This window comes from Bufo bufo, chromosome 4 (assembly GCF_905171765.1).
Source record: "Bufo bufo chromosome 4, aBufBuf1.1, whole genome shotgun sequence".
In the NCBI taxonomy this organism is placed as follows: Eukaryota; Metazoa; Chordata; class Amphibia; order Anura; family Bufonidae; genus Bufo; species Bufo bufo.
In genome coordinates this window covers 133,385,249-133,402,697 of record NC_053392.1, presented here as the reverse complement: position 1 = coordinate 133,402,697, position 17,449 = coordinate 133,385,249, and the positions used below count along the sequence as shown (strand labels likewise).

Genomic DNA, 17,449 nt, shown 5'->3' with positions numbered 1-17,449 from the left:
CTCCGTTCCCACCATGATGCCCCTGGCACTTCCGCAGCCGGTAATGGTGTGGGGGTGGCAAGCTCCCCGTTTTCACAATAACTGAAAAGGAAGCTGATGCTACGTTCAGCGCACGGAAGAAGGGGGGTGTGAAAGGAGCAGCTAATGGCATGGGAGCCCGCCGATACTGGCAAATCCTCCCTAATAACAAAGCTCTGTACTGTGCGGAGCTCTGTTATTGGAGCTTTCAGGCACCAACAGTATTGCTGCGCTGCTTGTGCCGTTCACAGCGCTAAGTGCGCTCATGAATGGAAGTGAAATTATCGTGCATATTCATACGCATAAGGGCTCTTTCACACTTGCGTTGTGACTTTAGCGTCCCGGCAGCCATGGTAACCATTCAGAAAAAGCTAAACGTCGGATCCGGTAATGCGCCGAAACGACGTTTAGCTTAAGGCCGGATCCGGATTAATGCCTTTCAATGGGCATTAATTCCGGATCCGGCCTTCTGGCAAGTGTTCCGGATTTTTGGCCGGAGCAAAAAGCGCAGCATGCTGCGGTATTTTCTCCGGCCAAAAAACGTTCCGTTCCGGAACTGAAGACATCCTGATGCATCCTGAACGGATTTCACTCCATTCAGAATGCATGGGGATAATCCTGATCAGGATTCTTCCGGCATAGAGCCCCGACGACGGAACTCTATGCCGGAAGACAAGAACGCAGGTGTGAAAGAGCCCTTAGACATTTTTTAGGGAGTAAAACTGCCTGCCTGATGGGTTGTCTACTATCTTGAGTCATTCTTCCCTCTTATGTGGTTCCACTAATGCAGACTACGTTTCCTTTCATGCCTCTTGCTTTACAGAGACAGACGAAACAGTCTTATCACACTATTCTGCTCTAAGTCCTAAGGGCACCATGGGAAAGATCAGTAACACAGAACTGATGTCCCCTAATTCACACTGCAGAGTCTCTGGGCATGTTATGTGATGCAGCTTCAGCCCGTCTCTCCTGCCTACTGCTTGTGATAGGTTCAGCTCTTACAAGCAGGACACAAAAATGTGAACCTATGTATCATAGAATACACTGGAGATCTGGCACATGGCACACACATACAGTACACACAGGTAGTGGGAGTCAGAGGAATTTTATGATTGCAGCTAATTATTGAATGGACTTCGCTACTATATACATAGGGCAGAAATGATATCTTCAGCAGCACTCTACACATGAAGGGACATACAGAAGAGCAAGGAGGGCAACACTAAGCAGGGAGGGAAGGTCTTTTCAGATGCAGTTCACGGGAAGTCAGCTCCACAGGAGAGCACGCTCTGGATTGGTGGTCAGACTGAAGGGGGGAGTCACATGACTGAAATGTTTTTTAAAGTATGGGTGCAAATGAGCTGGGAAGAAACACATGATACTGCTAGAATATCGAAGGTGAGTTAGCATTATAAATCCAAAAATAATATGCCAAGGAGAGGTCCACATATTACTCCATAGCGGTGTAGACAACAGCAAAACTACCATGCAGTAAAAATACACACTTGACATGTATAAACTTAACATACCCATTGAGACTGTGCCGTCTGGAACTCAATGCCAAAATAGTCCGTCTCCACCACATTGAGATGAGTGAACACTTGGCTCAGCAGGGCCTGGCCTGTGGTCTTTGGCTGCACAAGACAAGCAGAGGTTTGTTAGGAAACAGAGTCCAAAAACCATGCATCGAATTATAATTAAAGTCCTTTAAGACTTTTACCTAATATATTGTTCAGGCTCCATTCACACGTCCGCAATTTCGTTCCGCATTTTGCGGAACGGAATTGCGGACCCATTCATTCCTATGGGGCAGCACGATGTGCTTCCCGGACACGGAATTGCGGATCCGCACTTCCGGGTCCGCACTTGCTTTCCGCAAAAAAATAGAACATGTCCTATTCTTGTCCGCAATTGCGGACAAGAACAGGTATATTCTATTAGCCGCTTTCCGTGTTTTGCGGATCCGCGGCTCCGTGGATCCGAAAAACACGTTGCGGACGTGTGAATGGAGCCTAAAACTCATTCCCTCCTAAAACGTAAAAAGTCACCTGTAATGGACGCCATTGTAGCACCTTAACCACCTCAGCCCCCAGTGCTTAAACACCCTGAAAGACCAGGCCACTTTTTACACTTCTGACCTACACTACTTTCACCATTTATTGCTCGGTCATGCAACTTACCACCCAAATGAATTTTACCTCCTTTTCTTCTCACTAATAGAGCTTTCATTTGGTGGTATTTCATTGCTGCTGACATTTTTACTTTTTTTATTATTAATCGAAATTTAACGATTTTTTTGCAAAAAAATGACATTTTTCACTTTCAGTTGTAAAATTTTGCAAAAAAAATGACATCCATATATAAATTTTGCTCTAAATTTATTGTTCTACATGTCTTTGATAAAAAAAAAATGTTTGGGTAAAAAAAAAATGGTTTGGGTAAAAGTTATAGCGTTTACAAACTATGGTACAAAAATGTGGATTTCCGCTTTTTGAAGCAGCTCTGACTTTCTGAGCACCTGTCATGTTTCCTGAGGTTCTACAATGCCCAGACAGTACAAACACCCCACAAATGACCCCATTTCGGAAAGTACACACCCTAAGGTATTCGCTGATGGGCATAGTGAGTTCATAGAACTTTTTATTTTTTGTCACAAGTTAGCGGAAAATGATGATTTTTTTTTTTTTTTTTTTTTTTCTTACAAAGTCTCATATTCCACTAACTTGTGACAAAAAATAAAAACTTCCATGAACTCACTATGCCCATCACGAAATACCTTGGGGTCTCTTCTTTCCAAAATGGGGTCACTTGTGGGGTAGTTATACTGCCCTGGCATTCTAGGGGCCCAAATGTGTGGTAAGGAGTTTGAAATCAAATTCTGTAAAAACTGACCAGTGAAATCCGAAAGGTGCTCTTTGGAATGTGGGCCCCTTTGCCCACCTAGGCTGCAAAAAAGTGTCACACATCTGGTATCTCCGTATTCAGTAGAAGTTGGGGAATGTGTTTTGGGGTGTCATTTTACATATACCCATGCTGGGTGAGATAAATATCTTGGTCAAATGCCAACTTTGTATAAAAAAATGGGAAAAGTTGTCTTTTGCCAAGATATTTCTCTCACCCAGCATGGGTATATGTAAAAAGACACCCCAAAACACATTCCCCAACTTCTCCTGAATACGGAGATACCAGATGTGTGACACTTTTTTGCAGCCTAGGTGGGCAAAGGGGCCCATATTCCAAAGAGCACCTTTCGGATTTCACTCGTCATTTTTTACAGAATTTGATTTCAAACTCCTTACCACACATTTGGGCCCCTAGAATGCCAGGGCAGTATAACTACCCCACAAGTGACCCCATTTTGGAAAGAAGAGACCCCAAGGTATTCGCTGATGGGCATAGTGAGTTCATGGAAGTTTTTATTTTTTGTCACAAGTTAGTGGAATATGAGACTTTGTATGAAAAAAAAAAAAAAAAAAAAAAAACATCATTTTCCACTAACTTGTGACAAAAAATAAAAAATTCTAGGAACTCGCCATGCCCCTCACGGAATACCTTGGGGTGTCTTCTTTCCAAACTGGGGTCACTTATGGGGTAGTTATACTGCCCTGGCATTTTCCAGGGGCCCTAATGTGTGGTAAGTAGGTAAATGACCAGTGAAATCCGAAAGGTGCTCTTTGGAATATGGGCCCCTTTGCCCACCTAGGCTGCAAAAAAGTGTCACACATCTGGTATCTCCGTACTCGGGAGAAGTTGGGGAATGTGTTTTGGGGTGTCTTTTTACATATACCCATGCTGGGTGAGAGAAATATCTTGGCAAAAGACAACTTTTCCCATTTTTTTATACAAAGTTGGCATTTGACCAAGATATTTATCTCACCCAGCATGGGTATATGTAAAATGACACCCCAAAACACATTCCCCACCTTCTCCTGAGTACGGAGATACCAGATGTGTGACACTTTTTTGCAGCCTAGGTGGGCAAAGGGGCCCATATTCCAAAGAGCACCTTTCGGATTTCACTCGTCATTTTTTACAGAATTTGATTTCAAACTCCTTACCACACATTTGGGCCCCTAAAATACCAGGGCATTATACCTACCCCACAAGTGACCCCATTTTGGAAAGAATAGACCCCAAGGTATTCGCTGATGGGCATAGTGAGTTCATGGAAGTTTTTATTTTTTGTCACAAGTTAGTGGAATATGAGACTTTGTATGAAAAAAAAAAAAAAAAAAAATCATCATTTTCCACTAACTTGTGACAAAAAATAAAAAATTCTAGGAACTCGCCATGCCCCTCACGGAATACCTTGGGGTGTCTTCTTTCCAAAATGGGGTCACTTGTGGGGTAGTTATACTGCCCTGGCATTTTCCAGGGGCCCTAATGTGTGGTAAGTAGGTAAATGACCAGTGAAATCAGAAAGGTGCTCTTTGGAATATGGGCCCCTTTGCCCACCTAGGCTGCAAAAAAGTGTCACACATCTGGTATCTCCGTACTCGGGAGAAGTTGGGGAATGTGTTTTGGGGTGTCTTTTTACATATACCCATGCTGGGTGAGAGAAATATCTTGGCAAAAGACAACTTTTCCCATTTTTTTATACAAAGTTGGCATTTGACCAAGATATTTATCTCACCCAGCATGGGTATATGTAAAATGACACCCCAAAACACATTCCCCAACTTCTCCTGAGTACGGCGATACCAGATGTGTGACACTTTTTTGCAGCCTAGATGCGCAAAGGGGCCCAAATTCCTTTTAGGAGGGCATTTTTAGACATTTGGATACCAGACTTCTTCTCACGCTTTGGGGCCCCTAGAATGCCAGGGCAGTATAAATACCCCACATGTGACCCCATTTTGGAAAGAAGACACCCCAAGGTATTCAATGAGGGGCATGGCGAGTTCATAGAAATTTTTTTTTTTTGGCACAAGTTAGCGGAAATTGATATTTTTTATTTTTTTCTCACAAAGTCTCCCGTTCCGCTAACTTGGGACAAAAATTTCAATCTTTCATGGACTCAATATGCCCCTCACGGAATACCTGGGGGTGTCTTCTTTCCGAAATGGGGTCACATGTGGGGTATTTATACTGCCCTGGCATTCTAGGGGCCCTAAAGCGTGAGAAGAAGTCTGGAATATAAATGTCTAAAAAATTTTACGCATTTGGATTCCGTGAGGGGTATGGTGAGTTCATGTGAGATTTAATTTTTTGTCACAAGTTAGTGGAATATGAGACTTTGTAAGAAAAAAAAATAATAATTCCGCTAACTTGGGCCAAAAAAATGTCTGAATGGAGCCTTACAGGGGGGTGATCAATGACAGGGGGGTTGATCAATGACAGGGGGGTGATCAATGACAGGGGGGTGATCAATGACAGGGGGGGTGATCAATGACAGGGGGGGTGATCAATGACAGGGGGGGTGATCAATGACAGGGGGGGTGATCAATGACAGGGGGGGTGATCAATGACAGGGGTGGTGATCAATGACAGGGGGGTGATCAGGGAGTCTATATGGGGTGATAACCACAGTCATTGATCACGCCCGTGTAAGGCTTCATTCAGACGTCCGGATGCGTTTTGCGGATCCGATCCATCTATCAGTGGATCCGTAAAAATCATGCGGACGTCTGAATGGAGCTTTACAGGGGGGTGATCAATGACAGGGGGGTAATCAATGACAGGGGGGTGATCAGGGAGTCTATATGGGGTGATCACCACAGTCATTGATCATGCCCCTGTAAGGCTTCATTCAGACGTCCGGATGCGTTTTGCGGATCCGATCCATCTATCAGTGGATCCGTAAAAATCATGCGGACGTCTGAATGGAGCTTTACAGGGGGGTAATCAATGACAGGGGGGTAATCAATGACAGGGGGGTGATCAGGGAGTCTATATGGGGTGATCACCACAGTCATTGATCATGCCCCTGTAAGGCTTCATTCAGACGTCCGGATGCGTTTTGCGGATCCGATCCATCTATCAGTGGATCCGTAAAAATCATGCGGACGTCTGAATGGAGCTTTACAGGGGGGTAATCAATGACAGGGGGGTGATCAATGACAGGGGGGTGATCAGGGAGTCTATATGGGGTGATAACCACAGTCATTGATCATGCCCCTGTAAGGCTTCATTCAGACGTCCGGATGCGTTTTGCGGATCCGATCCATCTATCAGTGGATCCGTAAAAATCATGCGGACATCTGAATGGAGCTTTACAGGGGGGTGATCAGGGAGTCTATATGGGGTGATCACCACAGTCATTGATCATGCCCCTGTAAGGCTTCATTCAGACGTCCGGATGCGTTTTGCGGATCCGATCCATCTATCAGTGGATCCGTAAAAATCATGCGGACGTCTGAATGGAGCTTTACAGGGGGGTAATCAATGACAGGGGGGTGATCAATGACAGGGGGGTGATCAGGGAGTCTATATGGGGTGATAACCACAGTCATTGATCATGCCCCTGTAAGGCTTCATTCAGACGTCCGGATGCGTTTTGCGGATCCGATCCATCTATCAGTGGATCCGTAAAAATCATGCGGACATCTGAATGGAGCTTTACAGGGGGTTGATCAATGACAGGGGGGTAATCAATGACAGGGGGGTGATCAGGGAGTCTATATGGGGTGATCAGGGGTGATCAGGGGCTAATAAGGGGTTAATAAGTGACGGGGGGGTGTGTAGTGTAGTGTAGTGGTGCTTGGTGGGACTTTACTGAGCTACCTGTGTCCTCTGGTGGTCGATCCAAACAAATGGGACCACCAGAGGACCAGGTAGCAGGTATATTAGACGCTGTTATCAAAACAGCGTCTAATATACCTGTTAGGGGTTAAAAAAAACACATCTCCAGCCTGCCAGCGAACGATCGCCGCTGGCAGGCTGGAGATCAACTCTCTTACCTTCCGTTCCTGTGAGCGCGCGCGCCTGTGTGCGCGCGTTCACAGGAAATCTCGCGTCTCGCGAGAGGACGCGTATATGCGTCCAGGAGGAATGAATCAACCACCTCCAGGACGCGTCTGTGCGTACAGCGGTCCGGAGGTGGTTAAAGGCCTGTCACCTGGCTCATAAATGACAAACCTAATTTATGATATGAGCCTATGAAAGCTGTGTGACCAGTCCAGGAGACGCTGTAAAGTAGATTGGTTTAGGAAGTCATAGGAGGAAGAAAAAAACATAATTAAGAAAAGGCTGAATAAAGAAAGCACAAAAACTGCCGTAAATTTCCGTGGCGGTTTGTGGACTGTGTGATGAGAGGATTTCACCCTCTGGGTTGAAGCTTATGATAATTGCCCCCTTTTGACACAAATTATCCAAATTCTATAACATGAGTAAGTAGTCATCATAACATCAGATCTATTATCTGAATTTTGCTTAAAGGTTAGGATAGGCGATACCCGTTAGGCTTCGTTCACATCACTGTTCAGCCTTTCTGTTCTCCTGCTCGGTTTAGGAGCAGGAGAACGGAAAGGACGGATTCGGCACATAATTGAGCCTAACGGATCCTAAGGATCACATAGACTATAATGGGGTCTTTTAGGTGTCCGCTCAGACGATGACTTTGGAGCGGAGACAAAAGTAGTGCATGCAGGACTTTTGTCTCCGCTTCAAAAATCTTCCTTTGTGCGGAAATCTAATGGACCCCATTATAGTCTATGGGGTCCTTAGGATCCGTTCGGCTCAGTTATGTGACAAATCCGTCTTTTCCGTTCTCCTTTCTCCTGAAAACCCAGCAGAAAAATCTGCTGCACACTGCAAGTATTACATGCAACTTTACAGCGGAAAAGCCATCAGATTTCACCCTCTCCAATGCAAAGGGTGAAATCTGCAAGAGCATGGGCGGACTGGGAACAAAGTGGCCCAAGGAAAATACCTAAAAGTGGCCCCATGTTGTAGGTGGGTCCAAACTGACAGAAGGCGGGGCAAAACACATGTAGGCAGGACAACATTAGTAGGCGGGCCAGCAACACCCCCAGTGCAGCACAAAATACCGCCGCCTTCATCATAGTATGAAACATTATCATTGTTCTGAATTCTGTTTTGTGTGAATAGATTCAGTAAAACGTACCCACTCACTGACAAAAAAATAACGCATTAAGAAGGAGTTGTTGGGATCAAATGAAACTTATGTGTGAATGCAGTGATGATTTATGTAAGGGACTACAGTATTAGAGCAAAAGGATACGTTTATTTGGAAAACTGTAAAATCGACAGGAGACTCTAGTTCCCTGTTGGGCCACCTCTAGCCTGGATACAAGATGAGATATGGTTAGGCATGGAGCATGGAGGTTCTGTATGGTATCTTGCGGCACATTTGCTCACAGATGTTACTGCTGGGCCTGTAGATCCTTCACACTCCTAAGGTGCCAAAGCTGGCATCCCAGTTGGTTCCATAAATGCTCGATTGGTGATAAATCTGGAGACCGGGCAGCCAAGGAAGTGTGGTGATTCCTGGGAAACCCTTGCTGTGTGTGGGCGATCCTGCTGAAGACTGCCAGTTGGAGACCATGCCATGAGAGGCAACACATGTGTCCGATGGATGTTCTGCAGATATTGCTACCTGCACACATTGCAGATTATGCATGGATTCTCGTGCAGAAAATCTGCAGTGTAATACCAGAAAAAGTGCATGTCAATTCTTTGTGCTGTTCTCTTCAATGCAAAAGGTAAGATCTGCATCAAATCCACAATACATGCAGCTGCAAGGAAGTCTATGTGAAATGTTTCTGTTAGACCGCACCAGTGTGACCGACTGTGGTATGCGACGGATCCCCAGATCATCACTCTAGCACTTGGGGCAGTATGTCGTTACACAGTAAAGCCAGGATTGAAGCGCTCACCATGAGGCCTCCTTACTCTAAGGCTCCATTCACACGTCCGCAATTACGTTCCGCATTTTGTTGAACGGAATTGCGGACCCATTCATTTCTATGAATTCCGTTCCTAAAAAAAATAGAACAAGTCCTAGTCTTGTCCGCAATTGCGGACAAGAATAGACATATTCTATTAGTGCCGGCGATGTGCGGTCCGCAAAATGCGAAATGCACACTGCCGGTGTCCGTGTTTTGTGGAGCCGCAAAACACGTTACGGACGTGTGAATGGAGCCTAACCAGACTATAGTCAGATTCCAAATAGAACCTGAATTTGTTGCTAAAGACAATGAGGGAGATTTATCAAACCGGTGTAAAGTAGAACTGGCTTAGGCTACTTTCACACTGGCGTTCTGGCTTTCCATTTGTGAGATCCGTTCAGGGATCTCACAAGCTGTCCAAAACGGATCAGTTTGGCCCTAATGCATTCTGAATGGAAAAGGATCCGCTCAGAAAGCATCAGTTTGCCTCCGTTCAGTCTCCATTCTGCTTTGGAGGCAAACAGATCCGTCCTGACACACAATGTAAGTCAATGGAGACGGATCCGATCTCTATGACACAATCTGCCACAATAGAAAACGGATCCGTCTCCCATTGACTTTCAGTGGTGTCCATGACGGATCCGTCTTGGCTATGTTAAAGAGAATACAAACGGATCCGTTCTGAACGGATGCAGACGGTTGTATTATCTGAACGGATCCGTCTGTGCAGATCCATGACGGATCCGCACCAAACGCGAGTGTGAAAGTAGCCTTAGTTGCAAAGGAGCGCTGAAAAATGAAAGGTGGAATCTGATTGGTCGCTATGGACAACTAAGCCAGTTCTACTTTACACCAGTTTGATAAATCTCTCCCAATACTTTTCCAGACTGTAGAAGTCCAGGTTTCTCTTTCATGACACCACTGCACATGAAAGTGACAGTTGCTGGCTGCCAATGACAGGACATGTAATGGGCACCAGACACCAAATCTTTCTGCTAAGCGCCTGGAAATGGTCCGGGCAGAGACCAGGATGTGTAATGAAGGTGCCACCTAAGTATGGATGGTGGATATGAACTGTGGGAGCTGCTCGTGTTTATCAGTGGATCAAGTGATCCTTTTGACCGGTGGTCTGTCTGAGCCGTCCGAAGCCTGTTCGCTGTATGTGTGCCCTCATGTAACCACTGCTCCCAGCACCTCCTAACAGAGAGGTCAGAATTCATAGAAATGACTATCCTGCTTCTCCACTCCAATAAAGCCCCCCTCTCAAAGTCTGTCAACTGGGCAAAATCTCTGAGTATGTCGTGGCGGCATGTGTAGCAGTCAATATTCTCTCACCAAGAGGTACACTACCCCAAAGTACACTCTGAGAGCCTTTTTTATAGGCCAGCCAGGGGGACGCACTTTTACGCCCTCTTGTGGCAAAACCCAGTGCCACACCTGTAATCATTCGAATATCTTCCTGTCGAGTTTTGCAGCGATCCAACATCTGGGTGCATTATTTTTTTTGTTAAGGAGTGTACATTTAAACATCTACTCTTTTTATTCACTGGCGCCATGTGGGCGGTGCTAGTCAGTGATTGGCAGCCTTCCCTGTATGCTTAGGCTAGCTTCACACTGGCGTCTACAGATCCGGCAGGCTGTTCCAAAAAATGGTAGAGGTTATTTTCAGTAGCTGATTTGCAAAAATGCTTGATAAGTGACATGTTACTTCTTAGAAGCAGAATTGATTATGGATTTCATAGAAGAAGTCAATGAGAAAGCAGAGAAACCTCAACCAAATACTCTTCTAATAAGGCCTCATGCACACAACCGTGCCCGTTTTGCGGTCTGCAAAACTGGGGATCCATAAAACATGCATACCAGCCCGTTGCATTCCACGGATCAGCATGTCCTGCCCTTTGTTAGAAATGCCTATAATTGCCCACAAAACGTTCTATTTTTTTGCGAAGCCCCGGAACGGACTTACGAATACGGACAGCGCTCGGGGTTGTTGTCCTTTATCTTTTGCGGCCTCATTGAAATGAATAGGTCCGCACCCGATCTGCAAAATATGCAGACTGGATGCTGACCAAAAATTTGATCGCCTGAATGGACCTTACTCTTTTAAAAGATCCTCTAAATCCTCCATTAAAATCAAGCTGATTTCAGCTACTATCTACTACTGATCTGCTCCTCGATGTTCAGCTGCTGATTCTGCTGTGTGAATGGAGCCTAAATGGCTGTAACTGCAGAATATAAAAGAAAAACATAAAAACCAGTGAATGTCTACAGTTCAGCCTGCCAATTATAGGTCACACTAAAAATAACACTGAATGACTCTTTAGGGGGTAATTGAAGAACACACAGTTTTGGCTCCTTTAGACCTTCTGTAGCCAAAGGGACCTCAGAACATTTCGGAGGATTGCACTGGACTAGGAGACCGAGCGCTCCGAGCATCTGGACACAATTTTCTCTGGAATTCTGAAAATTCCCCTACAAATGGAAATAACAGAATCTGCCTGTGAGAGGCCAGAGAAATTCCACCGCATTAACCCCCTTATGACCACTAACACAATCTGTCATCTGGGTGGACCAAAGTATGGCGGTCACCATAAATGCCATAACAGACACCAGGATTGATGACAAAGCCTGTGAGCAATTGATGAGGAGCGATGCCTTTCAGCACTAGATTTCAGAATAATTACAGGAGTTATCCCATGATAAATGATATTACAGTACACGACAATATCCTTCTAACAAAGCTAGAACCCACCCTGTACCCATGGATCCGGAGGTCCCCCTTCCCCAATTAATTGCTCTGATTTGCTTCAAGCTGGCAGCTCTGGGGGCATGTCCTTTCTGCTGCAGCTCTCTTACTATTACAGCTCAGGAGTGTGCCCTTTCTGCTGCAGCTCTCTTACTATCCCAGCTCAGGGGTATGTCCTTTCTGCTGCAGCGCTCTTACTATCCCAGCTCAGGGGTGTGTCCTTTCTGCTGCAGCTCTCTTACTAGCACAGCTCAGGGGTGTGTCCTTTCTGCTGCATCTCTCTTACTATCACAGCTCAGGGGTGTGTGCTTTCTGATGCAGCTCTCTTACTATCACAGCTCAGGGGGGTGTCCTTTCTGCTGCAGCTCTCTTACCATAACAGCTCAGGGAAGGGGTGTGTGTCCTTTCTCCTGCAGCTCTCTTACCATCACAGCTCAGGGAAGGGGGGGGGGGGGGTCCTTTCTGCTGCAGCTATCTTCCTATCCCAGCTCAGGGGTGTGCCCTTTCTGCTGCATGCCTCTCCCTGTAACGGTCACAGCTTCTAACTGAAGATTTGGCTGGTGGCAGCTGATGCATGTTTTTTTTTCAATCGAAGGGGGGTTGGCCAATGCTGCACAGCAGAGGAGCTATGGTGCACAGAGGGAATAGGGCCCGTCTCCTCCATGCACTTACACCTGCATTTGCATAAGGATTAAAACCCGATTTTCTCAATAATGGTTTAACTGATCATCTAATGAAAGGTATGCTTTTAAAAAAAATCTGCAGAATCAGCCCTAACCAGGTTTATGAGGGTTGATCCTGCTGACAGTGGATAAGTCATCCATACTTATTTCCAGCAAACCCCCTTTTAATTAATTGTACAGCACAGTTCAGTGTGACGTGGAGAATCCTCATTATATACAACACCTCAGTCTTTACATACAAAAGCCATATAACCAGCAGTGTGCGCTCTTTCCCAGTTCCCTACACGTCCAGGGATCCAGCTACCTATAGGAGTCTGTGTTATGTGCATTCTTATTGTTTGGAGGGTATATACATGATGAATGATTACTGTAACTGTGAACAGCAGTCTATAGTCTGCAGAGGAGTACTGTCTCGCAAACACAAGAAGTCTGGGATTGCTTAGGCTTCCGTTTTCCATTTTCGTAGGAGCAATTCTGTTACTGAAAACGTTCCTTTCCCCACAACCGTTTGCCGGAAGCAGAATATCCTACTGCAACCAGGAGCATCAAACTGGGAGATCATTACCTGACAACCTTTCTGTGCAGTAAAGTAAGCCCATAGGCTGAGGCTACAGCTAGACTTTTTTTCACACTACAAAAAAAGTAAAAAAAAAAAAAACCTTGCTGTGAAATCACTGCATTGTGCCGTAGCTTTCAAATCGCTGCAGCCAAGTGCGTATTGCTGGAGAGATTTAATTGCCAGAGATAAAATCGCAGTGAAATCGCTGCCGACTAGTAGCGATTTTATCCAATCCCTTCATGTTGGGATTTTACAGCGATTTCCAAGTTACTTTTCGCTTACATAGAAATAAATGGAAATCTCTTGCCAATAAAATGGCTATGAAATCGCTGCTTAACCCCTTGACAACTGCCCATTGACTATATACATCTGAGCGGTCAGCATCAGTGATGGCCAGTTCGCAGTGTTCGCCAGCAAACACATGCAGGCTGCCATCTTAACTCAAGTCCGGCGATGCACAGGTAAGCCCTTACCTGTGCCTGTGCGCGAGCCGGTCTGCAACAAATGCGGTCACCGGGAGCAGGCAGTTCCGAAAACAGCCGCCGGGGGCCTTCATCGGGCTGTTCTCGGAACTGCCTGCTCCCGGTGACCGCATTTGTTTCAGACCGGCTCGCGCACAGGCACAGGTAAGGGCCTGTGCGTTAAGATGGCAGCTCGCATGTGTTCACTGCCGAACACTGTGATCTGGCCATCACTGGTCAGCATATCTCTCTGCGTCCATACAGATACTGTACCTGCGGGAGCTTGCCATCAGTTACCATTGCCTACCCCATTCAAGTGGAGTGTGGTTACACTGCACCGTGACTACGATCAAGAGCGCTGCAGCCCCTTCAACCAACTGATAAACTGGGGTGCTGGGAGAGGGACCCCTACCAATCTCATATTTATGACCTATCCTAATAACATTACATTGCACAACCCCTTTAAAGGGGTTTTCTGACTCTAAACTCTAGATAGGTCATCAGTACCTGGTTGGTGGGGGTCTGACACCCGGGACTCCCACCGATCAGTTGTTTGAGAAGGCACTGGCGCTCCTGTGGGCACCGAGGCCTTCTCTCAGCTCACCAAGCACAGTGCCGTACATTGTATAGCCGTTCTCAGCCCCACTCACTTCTATAGGGCTGAGCTGCAACCAGGCCACGTGATTGACGTATGGTGAGGTCAGTGGACTAGGAGCTGGAGAAGGCTGTAGAGCTCACAGGAGCGCCACTGCCTTCTCAAACAGTTGATCGGTGGGGGGATCCCGGGTGTTGGACCCCACCGATCAGATACTGATGACCTATCCTGAGAATAGGTCATCACCATCAGTTAAAACCTTTAAAACTCCCGGAAACCCCCTTTATTCTCTAGCGATTACATTACTCCAGCTACGCACTTGGCCTCAGCCATTTGGAGGAGATTTTCAAGCTACCTTTTTGCAGTGTGACAAAAAAAAATAAAAAAATCTCCAAAACCTGAAAGCCCAGCCTTTCTCCCAGGACATGAACACATTCCCTCTCGCTATCTGGGTGTGTTCCATCTGCCTCCAAGCAGGAAGCAATCAAGCAGCTATTGAAATCACGGCCATTCCCTGCGGCTGCCCCAGAGCGCAGTGTACAAGTGCACTTTACCTCCCGCAATACGAGCCTTCTGAACACACAACTTTACAGGTTTTAAATATGAACTGACCTTGACCCCTTAAGCCAGGGGTGCACAATGCCAATTTGTGTGCCCCCCAACCATCTGGTCATATGTTGTGGCCTGGGGGCTGTATTTTCCATGTTGGGGAGAAGTGGCACGTAGATGTGCTTGAAGGAGATGTGGACATGGCCTTATCCGGAGAATGGAGGTACCCTTCTCCGCCATCCACTTTCCATATTGGAAGAGACAACACATGTATCCAGCTCTCGCAATTGTGGGTTATGTGAGTTTTACCACAATGAAGACATCACACATATTCATGGTCAAGAGACCCCCGTTCTACCGATATATGGGGATCCCAGAGATGGGCACACAGTTCAATCTATCAGATATATGGTAAATTTCTGACATGCCAGGTGTTCATGCCCTCTAGATTGGTTATATCTGGCAATGTGCCCACATGGTATGATCATAGAGAGATACATTTTCTGGTCTTTGCACTAATCGCTCTGACAGACACTACAGTCACCTATGGCTGATACAGAGGAGTAATACGCTGCATTCAGGTTCTGTTCACGTCAAAGCCCTCCATTTATTGTATATGCAAGGAAAATGTATCCATAGGGTTCCATTCACTGCACAGATACCATTAGAATGCCCCTTTGGCATCCGTTGGGCAGGTATACATCAATACACCTTTCCTTACTGTATAAAACAGCATAGTAGATTACACTACTCTGTGCAGAGATATTCAGCACAATAAGCATATCTCACAGTATATAGATTTTTTATATGTTGCATATGCCACTGTATACCCATGCAGTGACATGATGGAGCCTTCCGGCAGATGCATATATTGTTCACTCTTGGGGACCTTTTCTGCAGACCCTCCAGTGTGGCCAGACCCGCATTGGCCATTGTACTTACCTGATCCCTGCCACTGGGTTCTGGCTCCATCGCTCAACCCTTGGGGTCTCCCAGAGTCGAAACCCAAATTGATATGGGTTAACATGGTAGCTGCAGCCAATGACTGCAACCGTGATAATGTGACACATGGATGACAGGTCACCGCATGGCTTGTCTTTGGCTGCAGTGGCCACGTGACCTACTTCAAACCAGATGTTGACACGGGGAGCTGAGACTAGCGGCACCCAAAGGGGAAGCAAGATCTCAGCGGTGGGGATCAGGTAAATATGATTGCCAAAACGGGTCTGGCCACGTTGGGGAGTCTGCAGAAAATGTCCCCAGGGGTGAACAACCCTTTTAGAGCTGCACTGTCAGGAGTCCTCTCCATTATGTTAGTGTGGCGCTGCAATCCACGTTGTGTACGGTATTGCAGTTTAACTGTGGGCGCTGACAGCAGGGGAACAGGGAGGATGGGGGCAGTAGGAAAATTGAAAAAATGGCAATTCCCTTCAACATAACAAGAAGTATAAATCCCTCGTAGAGTGCGATGCTGGCACAAGTCTATTGTGGGCAGGGCAGCCTCCGTACTCCATGCCTCAAGTCTTTCCTCCTAACCCTATCTGGGTGTTCGTTGCCTCCCTTCTGACTCATGCAACAGGCAGGGACAGATCAGTCAAGAGCATGGCTATTATACTAAGCCTTAGTGAATTCACAGGCACGGTAATAAGGAAAGCAAGGAGAAGGGGACTGGCCTCTCTCCTGGGACAGGGATTACAGCATAACATTTCTGCTGTTATACAAGTATTTAACGCCAGGTACCCGAGGCCAAGAAATATTTCTACATACTGTAATAATAGGTATTCAGGTACAGAGCAGGGAACCTACAGAAATGTCTGCTCACCCTGGTGAGGATCTCTCCCAATGAGGTTATCCAATTTTTTAACTTTGATAATAAATAATAATAATACTATCAAAGTGCAATTCATTCCATAGCGCTGTACATATGATAAGCCGTATACATACATAATACAGACAATTGCACTAAGCATGAACAAGACAAGTTACAGAGTGGTACAGAAGGAGAGAGGGCACTGCCCGTGAGGGCTTACAATCTACATGGTATGGGAGAAGGACACAGTAGGTGCGGGTGAAGCTGGTCATGGCGGTGGGGTTTCTTTTGAAGGATTCCACAGTAGGTGAGAGTCTGATATGTTGGGGTAGTGAGTTCCAGAGTGTGGGGGATGCACGGGAGAAATCTTGGAGGTGATTGTGGGAAGAGGTGATAAGAGGAGAGAAGGAGATCTTGTGAGGATCGGAGATTGCGTGTGGGGATGTATCGGGAAAGTAGCTCACATTTGTGTGTCGTCAGCATAAGAGTGATACTGAAAGCCATGGGACTCTAGAATCTGTCCCAGGCCGAAAGTGTAGATAGAGAAGAGCAGGGGTCCTAGGACAGAGCCTTGCGGGACACCAAAAGAGAGGGAATAAGACAAGGAGGAGGTGCGAGAGTGGGAGACGCTAAATGTCCGCTCTGTGAGGTGTGACGTGATCAAGGAGAGGGCCAGGTCAGTGATGCCAAGAGATGAGAGAGTTTGTAACAGAAGGTATAGCCCTGGTATTCACCTGGACATGTGCAAAATTACAGCTATGTGAATGCAGCCTAACTAGAAATAAAGGGGTTATCCAGTATATTACAATTTGCCTTCAACTAATCCATCAATATTAGATCAGTGGAGAACAGACTCTGGGCACCCCGCCAATCATCTGTTTGAAGGGGCCACCGCGCTGTGGCCTCGTTGTTGTTTACACTGGTCAGGATGCTGTTCACACTATAGTAGCAGCGGTGCAGGGTATACCACATTTGACCCATTCAACAGCTGTCAGCCGAACACGTCTCTCTCTCCAAACTCCCTCTATTTGTTTTCAGAGGGGAGAGAGGATAGACCATCAATATCAAAATCTTGGACAACCCCTTTAAAAGATTACTCCCATCTTGTAAAGATGGGATATGCCATCACTGTATGATTGGTGGTGGTTTGAACTTCAGGCCAACCACCTATCTTGATTC

At 46.1% G+C, this 17,449-nt stretch overlaps 1 protein-coding gene across 1 annotated transcript in view; it reads right to left on the bottom strand.

Annotated features, from left to right (window-relative positions):
- Positions 1-17,449, bottom strand: part of FARP2 (FERM, ARH/RhoGEF and pleckstrin domain protein 2) — a 131,296-nt gene that overhangs the window by 83,397 nt on the left and 30,450 nt on the right. Inside the window, exon 3 of the mRNA XM_040429934.1 lies at positions 1,548-1,652. Within this exon, the coding sequence (XP_040285868.1) occupies positions 1,548-1,652 (105 nt within the window). The remainder of the gene's footprint in view (positions 1-1,547; positions 1,653-17,449) is intronic.